Consider the following 16,481-nt stretch of genomic DNA (forward strand, 5'->3'; position numbering starts at 1 on the left):
AGACCAAGATTACAAAACGAGGGCACGAAATAACCATTGGCTCTATGTCTGACAGCAAGAAATTTATCAAAAGAGCTTTATTTGAAGTTTCAAACTGTTCAACATGAAACTATTAATTATCTTTTGTTTTTGTGTGCCAGGGACTATTCTAGGGACTTTATATTACTTTATTAACTTATCATTTCTGTATAACATAAGGAATGAGAGACTTAGAGAGGTGAAGTCATTTGCCTCAAACTACACAATTCATTAGAGATGGATTTAAGCAGGACTTGACCATAGGGAGTCCAACCCCAGAGCATCTCCCACTTCACCTTCACCCTAGATACGGATTCTTTTTTACATGACTTTTCAATCAAAATGAAGGAGAAGAGCTTTACTTAAAAGTGGTAAAAAGAAATAGGTTGAATAACTGGGAAGTGGATTGAATGTGTTGAGTCCACAGTTCACCTCTGATGGCCACATTCATTATGCTGCTTAGCTGCCCAGGTCATCTTCACAACTCAGAGCTCAGTGTTTTCCATCAGTGTGTCCCCACTGGCTGTGCAGTAAACATTCTCTCTTCCTTTTCACTATCAGCGCTACATCATTTTTCAGTTTCCACAAGCTGGATTCAAGTCGGTCCCCAAAGTCCTTCAACATTTGCGACTGTTGGTGTACAAACGGCCGAAGCATTTGGTCATCTTCCTGGAAAAAAAACAGCGAAGAAAAAAGATAGCAGTAGACTTACATCATTAGAGTAAAAATATGTGTGCGTGTGAGTGGGGTGCACAGTGAGTTCTTCCTTTGGGCCAGAAAGCTGCATTTGAAAGTGGCTGGCAGAGGCAGTAAGTCACCCGGGAGCATCTTTGGTTTCAGGAAGGCCACCTGAATGGTCTTTCAGTTACTGCCAGCAGGAGACACTGGTGAGGTAAGTCAGACATTTCATACTGGAACCATATACAGGGGTGGGCAAAAGTGGGGTTACAGTTGTGAGTATGCAAAACAGTTTATTATTATTCATTAATTATTGTATTAGTTTTCATACAAACAATTGTAAACCTACCTTTGCCCACCCCATATGTTATTTGGACCATGTTGGAATGGGGATTCTCCCATTGGTAGGGTTGGCTGATGGTACCCCCTGCCCCATGGAAGCAGGTATCCCTGAGTAGGGACTGATTGCAGGGACATCTATGGGCTGGAGTGCCAGTGCCCGGTGGTGAAGGAGATGGTGACAATGTTCACTAAGATGGGGAAGCCCAGAGGACAGATCATGGCATCTTGTTTTGTTTTCTGTTTCTCTGATTGTTAATCAAATGCCTGCTCAGGCACTTTGGCCATTTTTTCCAATGTTTTTCAACGTGCCATCTTTTTTTTTTATTTTAAAAATAATTGTTTATATATTTTGGATACTAATCTTTGATTGATAAGTAATGCAAATAGATTCTCCCAGGCTCTGGCTTTATTTTTAACTTTGTTTAGAGTGTCCTTCATCTAACCAGTTTTTCTTTTGAATTGTGAGATATACATACAGAAGAGTACCCAGAACGTATGCACAGGAATTTAAAGTGGACACACCAGCTCATGAAAGAACTTTGCCTCCTGGTCACACCCACACCCTCTCCCTGAGAAGCAACCACTAGCCTGACTCGGGCGATCATCCTTTTCTTGCCACCCTAAACAGTAAATTTTGCCTGTCTTTTGACCATTTATGGAATCATACTGAATGGCATATTTTGTGACTTGAAAGTTTCAATCAGAAGTATTGGTGGTGAGATTCCCCGTTGCATGTGGCTGTCGTTCATTTTCACGGCAGTGCAGCATTTCAGTGTAGCAGGTGCCGTAATTTACCTGTCTTCTGTGAATGTCCATTAGGATGTGTCCAGTTGGGGGCCAAATTGGAAGATGATGTTAAGAACAGCTGGTGCACATATGTAAAGGTTTCTGCAGTTTTCTGGCTGGTCTGTCATCTGAACCACACCACAGAAAATGATTTGAGTGACTTTTTTCAGCTCTCTCAAAAATGGTATATAACTAGTACAATTCTAAATATGTAAGAAAGAAATTAATTCCTTACATACATTGGATGCCTCAGTGAGGAGGTTCTCAAACTTTGGTTTAAGGCAGAATCATCTGGAGGGCCTGTTAAAACACAGATCACAGGGCCCCACCCAGAGATTCTGATTCAGTAGGTCTGGATGGTGCCCTGGAATTTGCATGCTCCCCAATGATGCTAAAGCTGCTAGTTGGGGAAGCACACTTTGAGAATCTCTGCCTCAGGTCGTTAGGGCTAAATTCTCTGCAGAATCAGTTTATTCAGTGGAGAAGAATTGACTTACAGGCTTCTAAGGTAGATGCATCCTCAGCTTACATTAGGTAAATGGCAGACAGTTTTTTAAGTGGTTATACCAATTTATACTCCTTCCAGCAGTGTGTGAGAGTTTCTGTTGGAAACTGAATTTATAATGTTGGTGAGATGCTGTAGGAACTTAACTCTTGTTTATTAATGTTGGTGAGATGATGTAGAACTTAACTCTTATTTATATCCAGTAGCCTAGGGTAAAATTGGTTTCAATATAGTACATTGTTTCACTTAATGTCCCAGAACCTATAGACAACATTAAGTGAGGACTTAGTGTACTTCCTATATTTTATGCATTTATAAGTGGTATCTTTTATTAAAATGTTTTCTGCTTGCCCTGGCTGGCATGGCTCACTGGTTAGAGCATCAGTCTGTGCACCAGAAGGCCACAGGTTTGGTTCTCGGTCAAGGGCACATGCCTGGGTTGCAGGTTCAATCTGATCCCTGTCCTGGTTGGGGCACGTGTAGGAGGCAGCCAACGGATGTGCTGCTTTCACATCGGTGTTTCTCTCTCCTCTCCCCCTCTCTCTCTCCCCTTCCCCGTTCCTTCCACTCTCTCTAAAAATCAATGGACAAATATCCTACTCCTTGGGTGAAGATTAAAAAATAAAAAAATAAAATGTTTTCTGCTTGGTGCTATTCTAATGTAGTTAATTTTTTAAGTAGTGATTTTTTTGTGTCTAGAAACTTTGTAATTCTATTCATTTATAAATTCGTTTGAATTTTCTGTTTACATAAGTATGTCATCTGGGAATAGTAACAGGCACCCGGTATAGTAGGAAAGAGTATACACTGTGGAGCATCCCTGGCTAGGTTTGGAGGTTGGCACTGCTATTTACTAGTTGTGAATCCCTACACCAGTTACTTTACTTCTCTGCCTTAGATCCACCCACTGTGAAATATGGCTAATAATAGTACCTACCTTATCAGGTTGTTGTGAGAATTGAGTCAGTAACTGTAAAGCACTTAGTATCACATAAATGTATGCTATATTGTTACTGCTTTTTTCCCTTTCCAATCTTTATACCTTGTCTTTCTTGGCTTGCTGCGCTGGCTGGAACCCAAAGTACAATGTTAGCGAAGAGAGCTGGCGTCCCTGACTTCTTCCTGATGTGAAGGGAAGCTTTCACTGATTCACCAGTAAGCATCATGCTTGCTAAGTGTTTGTTTAATATGCCTTTATCAGATTAAGGAAAGTTCATTCATTCCTAGTTTGCTTAGTTTTCATTATGGCAGGTCACTGAATTTTATCATGTGCCTTTTCTGCCTCTATTGAAGCAATCATGATTTTTCTCCTAAAATATCTTAATGTGATGGATTCTATTGCTCCCAGGATTCTGGTTACTTACAGGAGGCTTACAATGTCTCAATTTGAGAAACTGCCCTTGTGCCATGTTCATGCTTTGGTAGAACACCTTAATAGCTTTAGCAAATTCTCTGTCATAGCCGGCTTGCTGGGTGCACACACGGTTCATCTCTCTGGCTGCTGGCAGTTGTGCTGTCATCCCATTTATCCTCAAGGTATTAGGTGGCTTATGTGCTGAGGTAGAAAGAAAAGAGAGCATTTACTTATTTATGTATTTATTTATTGAGGTATTCCTGTTTTTACTTATCTTGATGGCATTCTGCTGTATCAGCATTTATCAGGCACCAATTGGAGTGCCTTTTTTAATGAAACAAGATATGGATTAACTGATTGAAAAGCTCATTTCTTAGACAGACTCGCATCAAAATGTAGGAGCTTAGAGAGAAGCTAAATAAGTCTTAAGTGGCCTCTCACCTTGTTGACTAGAACCAATTTTCTCAAGTGATTCTTTGAGAAACACATTTTCCTCTCTGAGGGCTCTGTTAATGTTTCTGAGCAGTTCTGTCTCCTGTTCTAACTTGAGCAGCTTCAGATAAAGTTCTGATATCTGGTTTGATGGAGTCTATAAAAAAACATGTTACTTTAGCCTTTTCATGGATTATTTACATATCTTTTGAGACTCACAATTTTTACTACTACATGAACACTGGACTGGGGTGGGGCAAGGAACAGTGAGCAGGATTTAAGCCCCTCAGGGTGCACAGAGTCAATCAAGAAAACATTTGTTAAGGGGAAGGAACATTGATGATACTCAAGCAGCTGTCATCTGAGATTTTCTAGTTATCTATGACATCCATCTTATTGTCACATAAATGTACACACCTGGCCTATATCCATCACAGTAGAAATTTTCTTGGTGTCCACCATGATGTGGCCCTCAGGGTCCTGCTGTGAGCAGCTCAGTTCAGCACAGCCCTCTGTAGTGCGAGGGAGACACCATCAAGGAAAGAAGCATTTCAGCTGTCCAGCCCCAGAGTTATGTGAGGAGATGTTAAACCATGTAATCAATCACCTGTGGACTAGAATCCAGGGACCCAGGGGAACATGGCTCTTGGCCACTGCTGTCAAGACCTAGACTATACTCGTGTGTACTGACGTGACACCTGATTGAAGAATGCCCCATGCAGAGGGGAAGTAAACTTGGTACCTTGAAGACCCCATAAGTCAACAAGGAGAGCATTTGTCTGTAAATAATTCAGAAACTCCTGAGATGCATTTAGGGCTGTAAATTGGATAGACTCTTCGATTTGGGCATTCACAATTTTCCATACAGGCTTCGTATATAAAGTGTGTGGATGGTCATAAATTCTGTACCTGAGAAAGGAACATAAAACCAGAAGGGACACATTTGTAAAGAAAAGGATCAGATGAGGCAAAGAATTATAGTCTAGTCTGCACTGGTTAGTTGATAAAAAGATGACTTATAACTGAGTCTCATGATCACTGCCTCCAGCACCTTGGCTATTCCACAAAGTCGCCCTTTCTTTATTTATCTTTTGATACTATTCTCTTAGCCTAATTAGTTTAAACAGATCTGGTACTTCTGATATATTGTGACACAGTTCTTTTGTTTCCAAGTAAAAAAACAACCATTCTACTTAGATAATGTAATTATACTGGATGTTCTTTTCTATAATTAAAATTTCTGACTCTACCACTTCAGTCACGTAGAAGGATCAGTACACACTGATCACAGTCCGTGGACCTGGAGGGACGTGCTTCTCTTTCTATTAAATAGATGGTTAATAGTCATTTGGGGGCTGAGCAAGCAGAGAAACTTAAGAAAATTTCACGATAAACTCATTTTTAAAACTTGAGTGGGGTCCGGCCAGCAGACCCATGATCCAGGAGATTTGAGGTTTGAGTCCCGGCCAGGGCACATGCCCAGGTTGCCAGCTCTATCCCCAGCAGGGGGCGTGCAGGAGGCAACCGATCGACACTTTCTCAGCATTGTTTCCCTCTCCCTCTCTCTCAAATCAATAAAAATATATTTTTAAAAAAAATGAACTTGAGTGTGTGGTTTGTGCACAGCAGCTGTGTGGAGCAGGCTGGTACCCCATCTGAATGCCCCGCCCTGCGTCTTCCTTTAGCCACTTGGCACCAAGGCACCGCACAATGCGAATCTGGAAATCCATCCTCTTGCCCAGCAGCTCCAAAGGGTCAATAACGACGTCCTCCTCACCACGTGCTCTAGAAACAGAAGAGGGGAACATCGGTCACAGGTTCGCCTGGGCCCAAGCAAGTTAGGGTGGTGGTGTCAAAGGGAATTCTATGGACTCCTTAAGAAGTGGCCAAGTTCACCGAAGGGAGACCAGGCATGATCGCCAGCTGTAGAATTCACTCGAGACTCAGAGCCCACTCTATGCCGGTACTTCAAGGTAAGAAGTTGCAAGGAGGAGACAGGAATCTAACAGTTTCACGTAACATGCACCCAGATGTGGTTGTTAAACTGGCGGTGAAGGTCTAGGTGGGTTCCCAATGGGACAGGGGCTGCCACCCAGGGAAAGAGCTGGCTGCCCAGATGCACCCTCTCGAGAGACCATTTTCCTTGCTGAACTCTCCAGAGTCAGCCCCAGGCCTACAAGCTCAGAAGCCAATTTGGAAAGCTTCCCAACAGGGGACCTCTCCCATATCAACCACTCAGAGACTGACACCTATAAACTAGGATTCCACCTTATTGTTTCGTGATAGGAAATACAACCATCGGGCAGCCTGGAAGCCTGAGGTAGTCAAATGACCGGAAAATTGCTTAGTCCCAGTAAAGACAGTCGATGGCTTGGTCTCTGAGTCACAGGACTTTGAGGTTCTCTTGCTGCCTTTTTTTTTTTTTTTTAAATATATATTGATTTCAGAGAGGAGAGAGAGAGACATCAATGATGAGAGAGTCATTGATCGGCTGCCTGCTGCGAGCCCCCCACGGGATCAAGCCCGCAACCCGGGCATGTGCCCCGACCGGGTAACTGAACCTTGATCTGGACCAGAGGTCGATGCTCAACCACTGAGCCATGCCCGGCAGGGCTCTTGCTCCCTTCTTGAGCCTGTTTGTTCAGCAAGACAAAAAGATGGCACTGGGTGTGTGAGGACCCAGAACCCTTGCCAGCCTCTCTGCTTAGATTTGCTAAGAGGCTTTCACTTTTATAAAGAAACTGCCTAAACTGCCTATGGCCTAAAGAGAGAAAACAGGCGATGCCTCAGGTGATGGAGCAGAGTTCAAACAAAGCCTGTGCCCACGGGAAGGGCTGATAACAGCCGAGAGTGAGGCCAGACACGGAAACAGACACCCCAGTCCCTGCCTTGAGAAAGGGAGCAAAGAAATGATCCGAGCCCGTGCCAAGGATGGAGAAGGGGCGAGCTGCTGGCTCTTGGGCCTGATCGGGGGGGCGGCCAGGGCCTCCAGCGTGGGAAAGGGCACACTGCAGGCGGCGGATGCCAGACCTCGCAGGTGCCACGCTTGGCTCCGGGGGCCCATTACGGGGAATCAACCCAGGTCTTTGGTTCTCAACCAAAGCGCCTCCTGCCGCCTCTGCAGGATGTCTTCCTCATGGCACTTCCCCAGGGCAGTGCTGAGCTGCTTGGCTGCTGCTGGACATGGATTTCAAATATTCCAGGTCAGCTGGTTTGGTTGCCCTGGCAAATATCAGATTTAAGGAGGTCAAATCTTAAATGAGTGAGCTCACTGTCTCATGAATGACCTCTTTGGGACACCAAGTTGGCCACCCCCTCCAGGAGCACTCGGGCTTGCTTGAGTTTTCTCCGTGCGACAGACCCAGAACTAGGCAAGGGGAGAGGAGATACCCACTGTCCTGTCGGGGAGCAGGGGGTGAGGTGGACGTGCAGCACCGCCTCCTCCAGCCCGTCGCAGTTCAGAAACTCCACCTGCTCCTCCAGCGTCATGCAGTAGGCAAGCGGCTGGAGCCAGATGTGGGCCGAGCCCAGGTGGACGGCCTCAACAGGGTCCCAGAAAGGGTCGTCTTCCTGGGCCACGTGGCTGCCTTCTCCATCTAGAAAGCGCTGGTAAAGTTCCTCCATTAGGAATTTCCTGTTGATAAACTTGGCTTTCGACCAAATCCACACCTGGAAACACAGAAGGAGGTCACCAATATTTGATTTCATCTGCTGCTCTCACAGTTCGTTTCCATGATCCTCCCCAGCATGGATGGGCTGGGTTTTGGGTACCCAAGACCACATGACACTTATCAGACTTAGCTTTGGTGAGGTCCTTCAAGAACACCATGGTCCTTCCCGACCTGTTACTCCAGCATTGCTGGGGCCCAGGAAATGACTTAGAGGAGATGATGGAGTTAGAACTCTCCCAGGAGAAATGAAGCTTTGGCGCTTGTGGTACATAGAACAGTGGCCCTCAAAGATGTCCATGTCTCAGTCTCCAGAACCTGTGACTGTGTCACCTTACATGGCAAAGGGGAATTAAGTTTACTGATTAAGGACCTTAAAACAGGGAGATTAGCTTGTATTATCCAGGTAGGCTCGATGTAATCACATGGGCCTTAAACGTGGGAAAGGAAAGCCGAAAAGAGGGTCAGAGAAAGAGCAATGTGGCAGAAGCAAGGTCAGAGAGATGCTACCTGGCTGACTTAGACGATGGAGGGAGATGGCCACGAGCCAAGGAACGCTGGTGGCCTCTAGGAGCCTGAAAAGATTCTCCCTCAAGCCTCCAGAAAGCAAAACAGCCCAGCCTACACCTTACTTTTAACCCAGTAAGATCTGTGTTGGACCTCTACCCTGCAGAACTATAGGAAGTATATGTGCTCACACCCAGTGAGCAGGAAACCCAGGACAATAGCCTGCCACTGTCTGCCCCTTCACTAGGTGAGGGGCAGGGCCTCTATCCACACGGGCTACTGAGAGAGGGGACCAAAGCCTACGTCTCAGAATAAGGGGTTCCAGTTAGATAGAACATTTCTTGACCATAAGTGTCCCATCAGAAGTCGTTACCAAAACTGATGAACAAAATAGACTTAGTGACACTGAAGCATGGAACAGACTGATAAATCTCAGAGGGAAGGTGGGGATGGGGGGGGGGGGGGGGGAGAGATTAATGAAAGAATCTAAATGCATAACCCATGGCACAAACAATAGTGTGGTGAAGGCCTTGGGGGGGGCGGGGATAGAAGGGGTCAATGGGGGAAAGGGGAGACATCTGTAAATACTCTCAACAATAAAGATAAAAAAATGAAATAAAAAATAAAAATAAAGAAGTGATTACCAAGTAAAACTAGAAATTCCTCCTCTGAGCAACTTGAAAAACAACAAAAAAGTGACAGATGAGACATTCTTTCCAGGGCTGTGAATCTCTGTAAAATGGACCTTCTCCAGGCACTGAAAAGGCTTCCTTCTTTCTCTGTTTGCCGGGAGTGACGTGGGGAACATAGGACTCGTCCCCCAGAGGCACCAGAAAGACTAAAGCAGAACCTGGCTGTGGCACATATTATGGGTAGCAGAGGACAGCAGGGACGCTAGTCAGTGTGGGCTTTTAAAGGCTAGAGAGCTAAGACAATGGGAACCCAGATAATGAAACCAGTCCACTGCCTCCTTACTGTGCTATCAGGCCCCAGGCCCTGTGACAGGTGAGACTGACGTTTTCCTTGGCGGGACAGAGAGGCTCTGCAGGACAGGCTGGGGTTCCTCTGCTGGGGGCCTGCAGGCCTGGCACTCAGACTCCCTGAGCCAACAGCTGCTGGGCAGTCTCTGCTGCCAAGTCACTTCAGGTTGGCAGCATTTCCAGTTTCGAAAACCCTCCCCCGCCTCCCAGGGCCCTGGCTTGTTCCTGAATTTGCCGTAACGGCCTCTGGACAACGCTGCCTCCCCCCAGGAGCTGCGGTGACATCCCTGGTCCACGTGGTCCAAGGGTGAACATTTACAAGATCGACCACCATAAGTGCCACTTGTGTCTGTACCTGGACTACTGCTGCTCTCCACCAGCCTTGTCGTTTAGCCTTCAAAAGCACACACGTGTGCACACACGCACACACACACACACACACTGTCCCTAGAAATACCACAAGTCACTACCAGCCTAAGAAGGGATGGGAGAGCTTTTCCTGATTCTTTATGAAGGTGGATTTTCTCTGCTTCAGAACGGCAGCTCTCTCACATGCACACACCCACGTGCACACCCCCACACACACTCACATGCACGTGGACACTATGATCAGTTAGATAAACTTTCAGGCTCATTTCTGCTTCTAAAGCCATGTTAAAAATAAACAGACAGTGCTCGGTGCCCGTGGTTAGGAAAGATCCCAGGACTTTGCTGTGTGATAAAGGGGCCCAGGAGGGGAAACACGGAGGAGGGGTGTCCTCTCCCACAGCCTGTCCCCCAGAATCCAGCTCACACTCGGAGCACACCTGGCTCCTTCGCCGCGTCCCCACAGGCCGTAGCTGGTGAAACGAACCTTGTCCCCGGGAAAGCTCCTCGGGAGCCCCTGGGAGCCTCACGCCTGCCCCAGAGGCAGCCTCACCTCGCGAGTCCTTTGGTTGGTCACCTTCACCATGACCTCTTTCTGTAGGTCGTAGCCCCTGGAATCTGACGATGCTAAATTCTTCACTTTCAATTCCATTTTAAGTCCCTGGTAAGAGAAACACTTCTTACGAAACAATCCGACGTTTATGAGCATCTCTGCCATGTCCTTCTCAGTCTCTGCACAGAAGATGGTCCAACTCCTCTTTCTTGGGATTCCCACCACGAGGTGGGACGGAGCACCGGAGTCCCTCAGCAGTGTCCTGGAGCTGACACTTGCAGGCCTTACCGAAGTGATTACACCTCTGGCGAGCTTCCTGATGACTGGGGTCCTGTGTCACCAGGGAGCTAGCCCCACTCTAGGTCTTCTCTGTGGCACAAAAGCCATCAAGAAGCCTGCGCAGAGGCCCCCCTGGAGTCAGTCAGGGTGGGTGGTTATGGTGGGCTTGTGCTGGTCTCGCATCCTGGGGGCTGTAATGGTTGTGGTTGGCCAGAGGTGGAAGAGGGACACTAGGGGCTGGGACTGGGAAGGCCTGGGCGCTGGCCGAGATTCTGCTGCTAAGGGGGCTCGGCCCTGTTCTCCGAGGTCCTTTCCGGACCTGACATTGAACCACTGTCTGGCTCTTACCTTTCTCAGCTCTTCACTCATTTGATTCGCTTCTGCGACCAGGGGCATCAGCTTGATGTAGTCCTGGAACACAGCCAGGACACTGGGGTCCGCTTGCCCATCGCCACCGCTCCCCGCGCCTGGGAGAGAATCAGAGTGGAAGAGAAGGTCAGGCTCTCGTTCTGGGCTACTTTTTGGCCATGAAGAAACAGACATGCTCACTGGTTCATTCAAATATTCATCAAATATTTACATTTTAAAATTACAAACGTGTGATTAAAAAAATAATTAACTGGGGAAAGAGACAGTGCCTGGTTTTTACTTAAGTAGTTGCTCCTCTCAACCCATGCATGGTGGCAGCCTCGTGACAAGAGGCTCTCTGCCTCTGGTCCCCATTCTTGGTTGCAGGATCCTTGACCCTGGTTGCAGGATCCTTGACCCAAGGTGGTTCCAGTGTTTGAAAAGCAGAAAGGAGGCCAGTAATGTCCAAAGTGAGGTGAGGAGAGAGTGGTGTGAGGTAAGATTGAAGAGAAAGTGTGTAGTAGATCATAGAGGGCCTTCAACACCATGGAAAGGAGTTTGAATTTGATGCTAACAACATCGAGAAATTAATGAATATGTTTTTGCCTGAAAAGTATTATGATCTGATAAGCTAGGAGGTGACTACACTGTTCAGGCAAGAGAAGGTGGTGGCTTGCCCTGAGATGGTGGCACAGGGGGGCAGAGAAAAGGCAGACTGGATGGAGAAGGAGGGGAAGGTTTTTGACTTGAGCAGTTTGCCAAGATGGTAAATCCTGGGCCTGGAATGAGTGGGGAACCAAGAGCTCTATTTCAGACACTTTCAGGTTGAGATACCTGTGGGACATGCAAGCAGAGATATCAAAAAGGCAGCTGGACCAAGGGAGCAAGTAGCTATCAAGAAGACAGTTGCTTTCCGATCGGCCCATGGAAAATGCCAGAAGTCAGGGCCCAGGCTGCTCACCGAGCTTGTCCACGCTCACTCCCTCTGCAGCTGCTCTCTCCAGCTGGAAAAAGTCATAATCAAACCGGCTCAAGTCCTCACTGCCTCGCTCTGAAGGAAACCCGATGTAGAGGTAGGCACTATTGGATCCCAAAATAATCCGGTCCTAGGGAAGAGAGGGTCAGCTCAGAGGGACAATGCTGACCTCACAGGACCCTCCCTCTGGAGGCCAGAGGGGGTGAGGTCAGCCTGCTCCAGGAGGGCCAAGGCCCTGCAACCAGCCCAGCTTTGGGAAGAGACCCATAAATGAGGAGGGAAGGGGTGGCATCTTGCTATTGTGTGCATGCTTTCATTTATTTCTTCCTTTATTCTACATGGGGCACTGACTCCCCATCAGGCACTGGGAATCAGTGGGGACCAAACAGACCGAATCCCTCCCCTCCAGGACTTTATAGACTAATGAACGATGTTAATAATCAATAACCTGTGAGAGATGCTTGAAGGGGGAGAGCAGTGCTTCTGCAGAGTATGCAAGGGGGCCTGATCACACTGGGGATTCGAGAAGTTCTCTTCTAAGGTGTACCGCTGAAGGTGAGACTTTAAGGGTGAGAAGTTTAGGGGAGGCAGAGAAGGCCGCTGCAGAACAGGGTCTGGGATGTTTTGAGCTACCAAAAGTGGGACCAGGAGAAGCACATGCAGAGCGATGAGGCCCGAGGAGATGGGGAGATGGAGGCAGCTCACGCAGGCGTCCTAAAAGGGCTGTGACCCAGGATTTCCAGAAGGGAGTGGCCTAATCCAATTTGCTTGTCTAAAAGGCTCTCTGGTTCCAGTGTGGAGAATGGATTGGGCAGGGGGTTGGGCTGTAGGGAAGCTGGAGGAGCCCGGTGGTGCTGGGCACTGGGCTGGGGTGGTGGGGAGGTGATGGAGCTCATAGCTCAAAGAGACGGTCATAGCTCAAGTTGCTGCACGGTCCCTCTCAATGGCAGGCTTTTTAAAAAATCTAAAATGTCATAAATGTTAGGGTTAGGCGGGGTCTTGGTGATCGTTTCGTTTACCCCTCACTCTGGTTTATAGGCGAGGGTCAAAGAGGTGAAGGGGCCTCCTAAGAACACACATGGAGTTAATAGCAGACCCCCCGACTCCCCAGCTGTGACCCTGCCACCGAAGCAGAGGGAGACGAGGGGGTCAGGCCCCCAGCCCTGCCCTGCCCCCACTCCAGCACTCTCTCTGCTCTGACTTAGGAAATCCGGGGGCCGCAGGGAAGTTTACCAAATGCTGCAGCTTCGTCTTGGTCGTGATGGGCACCCCGTTAACAACAACCTTGCATTTGCCGTGTGGAGTGACTGTCACTTTTCCATCCAGATTTGTGAAGGAAGCGTGTTTATCTGCAATTCTAAAAGGACAAGTTTGTCTAAGTGACCAAAAAAATTATGATTTTAGCATCCCAGCCTGGGGGTGACTGGGAGAATTCCGAGGCTCCTCGGATTGAGGGGGTCACAGTTCTCTAACGCTCGTGGAAACGTACCCCAGGCCTTGGAGAGGGATGGCGTTTGAAGCAGCCCGGCCAGCATCACATGAACCTGAGAAGTGAGGGTAACTTATTTTCAAATTGTTTCAGGGTCTGACCTCCAGTTCACATGTCTGATGTTTGGGAAGAGCCATTTCCTGTCCTATCGATAGGATCACGTGCAGGGATGGATTTTTCCACTGAGATTTTTAATCATAGCGGTGCTTGGGCATCACCTTACCTTTGGGATAACTGTACTTTCTGCCTTTTTTTCTGTTGGGGGTGGGGATTCCTAACTTTTTGAAAGTTCCACACTCTTCATAGAAATTCTGGAGGAGGAGCTGTTGAGTCTGGGCCTCAGGAGACGCACTGAAGCCCGGCCACAGGAAAGGTCCTGGTCTGTGAGGCCATTTCTGCCCAGAGCTGAAAGCACCACCCAGGCCTCCTGGGGGCTGGCCCCCTCCTCCCGGCCCCTCTGCCATCCTGCATGTGCCCCTCCTGTCTGGGGGGGTCGCAGGGCTAGGGCGGGAGAAGCCAGATACTCCTTGAATTCTGGTGCCATTTCCCAGTGGATGAATGGGTAACAAAACGTGGTCTACACATACAAGGGAATATTACGCAGCCTTGAAAAGGAGGGCAATTCTGACACATGCTACAACATGGCTGGACCTTGAGAACATTATGCTAAGTGAAATGTGCAGTCAGAAATGAACAAATGCTGTATAATTCCACTTAGAGGGGTACCGAGAGTAGGCAAGTTCAGAGACAGAAAGAAAAATGGTGGCTTCCGGGGCTGGGGGTGGCAGAGAAACGGGGAGCTGGTATTTCATGGATGCAGAGTTTCAGTCTGGGAAGATGAGACAGTTCTGGAGACGGGTGGGGGTGATGGGTGCACAACCATGTGAACACACTTAATCCACTGAACTACATACCTAGAGGTGGCTAACTAGGGGAAGTTTCTATTATGTGTACTTTACCACAATAAGAAAAAGAAAGGAAACATGCTCGTGGGGCAGGAAGGTGAGTCCATGGGTGAGTACCAGCCTGAATGGAGTACTTGAGGACCCCCGTGAGCTGCGGGTCCTCATTGACATTGAGGAGGTGGGGGAGGGTCTTCAGCATCTGCTGCTCCTGGGGGAAAAGCGGAGAGGGCCCAGGTCACCAGACCCCTCAAGAGAACAATGTTCCTCCCTGTCCACCTCTCATCAAAGCCACCTGTCCATGCATCTTGTCAAATCAACTGTGAGGCAAACCGAGGGGAGGAAGCCGGGTGGGGCTGGGGGCTCCCCTGACAGCAGGGCCGAGACCCTCAGCAGGTCAGCAGTCAGGGGCCTGAGCTCATCTGGACAAGGGCTGTTCCAAAGCGCAGCCAGTTTCCAACTCTCTCCCCCTTCCCAGCGGCCCTCGCATTGTCCCGTCCACTTTGACTTGACCTTCACCCTTTCCTTCAGGCTGCTGGCACCCCCAGGCGTCCCCCCTCTGGTGCTCAGCCTGGGTAATCCTCCCCTGGGCCTCCACTTAACCTGCTACCCAAATCTCTTCCCCCAGGTCCTGCTGCCAGGTCAGATAAGCAGACGTTGGCAATGTGGGTGTCACACTGCCCTCTCCTGGTGACCTAAATGCACGGTCATTCTTTGATAGGGTGTTGATTGATTGACATTGTGCGTCTGGGGGATTGATAGTCAAACAGAACTGGAATAAACTATCCAGGCACAAGGACTGCTTCTGAATCTTGAAGTTCTGATAAAGAGTAAAGAGGGTAACCCAGCCGGCGTGGCTCAGAGGTTGAGCATTGACCTAGGATCCAGGAGATCGGGGTTCGAATCCTGCTCAGGGCACATGCCCGGGTTGCGGGCTCCATCCCCAGTAGGGGGCGTGCGAGAGGCAGCCGATCAATGATTCTCTCATCATTGATGTTCCTCTCTCTCTCTCTCTCCCTCTCCCTTCTTCTCTCTGGAATCAATAAAGACATATTTTTTTAAAAAAAGAAAGAGTAAAGAGGGTAAAAATTATTCCCATTTTGCAGTCCACGCAGAACACAAGATCCTGTGTCCCTGCGCTCTGACTCCCACAGGCCCTTGCCGCTAAGGGTCAAAAAACCTGGCTGCCGCTTACGTGGACTGTTACTTTAATAGTGCGTGTGGCTTCTGCGTGCACCCCATGTTGTGCCCAAACCCCTAGAATCCTTGCACCCTAACTTGACGTGGCCTCCTGGTGCCACCCCCCACCTCACTCCACTCCCGCCTCCAGAGCTCACGTCGCTTCTGGGCTTTGTGGGCCTTCGGAGGCCAGGCCTGGGTTTGGTCGGAGCCTGTGGCTTTGGGGAGAAGGCCCTATGGGGTGCGGCGTTGACGGGGCAGGGACGGCACCCCTGGGCGGGTGACGCTCACCTGGGCGATGGCCGCGTGGCGCAGCTGCCAGTCTTCGCGAGCCCGCTCCAGCCGGTGGGCCCAGCTCAGCTGGTGCAAAGGGGCCGGCGGCGCTGCGGGGAGGGGTATTTAAGCAGCAGCTGGGGCGGGGGGGCCGCGGCCAGGCTCCTCCTCAGCCCGGCGCGGGACTCTCAGCAGGAGTGGGACCGGCCTGCACCGCCCCGCGGAGAGGACGTCCCTGGGTAAGTTCTGCAAAGTACTGTCACCTTTTCAATCCGAGGAAACCAAAGCAAGGAGCCCAGCTAGGAGGAGGCGTGAAGCTCCATGTTCTGTTTTTCATCCGCGCTGGCTTGTGATACCATGGTTACGGGGGAATCCCTCCAGGGCCGGGGGACCCGGGAAAAATGGCCTGTCTCGGGGTCTGTGACTGTGCCCATGAGCAATGAATGAGGTGCTCTATTTAGGTCAAGCGTGTCCAGTTTTGGATGGTACAGAGATCTGTGACCAGGCACAGCCATGCCTGGGCTGGGCTCGAATTCAGAAAGTGCTTTGTTGGGGCCGGAGTCCTAGCGAGTCAGGATGCTGGGAGCCAAGGGTGTGCCAGGTGGGGCCCCCCGCCCTCTGAGCTGGACAGTGAGGGGCGAGGGTGGGCCCTCGTGTGCGGGGCTGTGTCAGGCTGGTAGCACTGAGAGTCCCTCTGGAGCAAGCGAACCCCGCTGGGGGGTGGACTAGGCCCCGAGGCGGGGTAGTGACGGGCCTGAGCGCTGGGCACGGGAGGTTTTGGACTCGCGGTAACACTGTTTTAATGCTGAAGGCTTGTACCAATCTCACTTCGTTGTATATGTTGCG

General features: G+C 49.2%; 1 protein-coding gene across 1 annotated transcript in view; it reads right to left on the reverse strand.

Moving 5' to 3' along the window:
• Positions 1-510: 510 nt before the first annotated feature.
• Positions 511-16,481, reverse strand: part of KIF28 (Kinesin-like protein KIF28P) — a 33,530-nt gene continuing 17,559 nt past the window's right edge. The window contains exons 10-23 of the mRNA XM_016201387.2: positions 15,654-15,745; positions 14,304-14,394; positions 13,282-13,336; positions 13,026-13,149; positions 11,778-11,922; positions 10,817-10,935; positions 10,190-10,297; positions 7,510-7,784; positions 5,766-5,900; positions 4,858-5,024; positions 4,533-4,627; positions 4,125-4,272; positions 3,694-3,884; positions 511-687 (exon numbers count right to left, since the gene is read on the reverse strand). Coding sequence (XP_016056873.2) covers positions 511-687; positions 3,694-3,884; positions 4,125-4,272; positions 4,533-4,627; positions 4,858-5,024; positions 5,766-5,900; positions 7,510-7,784; positions 10,190-10,297; positions 10,817-10,935; positions 11,778-11,922; positions 13,026-13,149; positions 13,282-13,336; positions 14,304-14,394; positions 15,654-15,745 — 1,922 coding nt within the window. The remainder of the gene's footprint in view (positions 688-3,693; positions 3,885-4,124; positions 4,273-4,532; positions 4,628-4,857; positions 5,025-5,765; positions 5,901-7,509; positions 7,785-10,189; positions 10,298-10,816; positions 10,936-11,777; positions 11,923-13,025; positions 13,150-13,281; positions 13,337-14,303; positions 14,395-15,653; positions 15,746-16,481) is intronic.

The sequence above is a fragment of the Miniopterus natalensis genome, chromosome 21 (assembly GCF_054644295.1).
Source record: "Miniopterus natalensis isolate mMinNat1 chromosome 21, mMinNat1.hap1, whole genome shotgun sequence".
Taxonomy (NCBI): Eukaryota; Metazoa; Chordata; class Mammalia; order Chiroptera; family Miniopteridae; genus Miniopterus; species Miniopterus natalensis.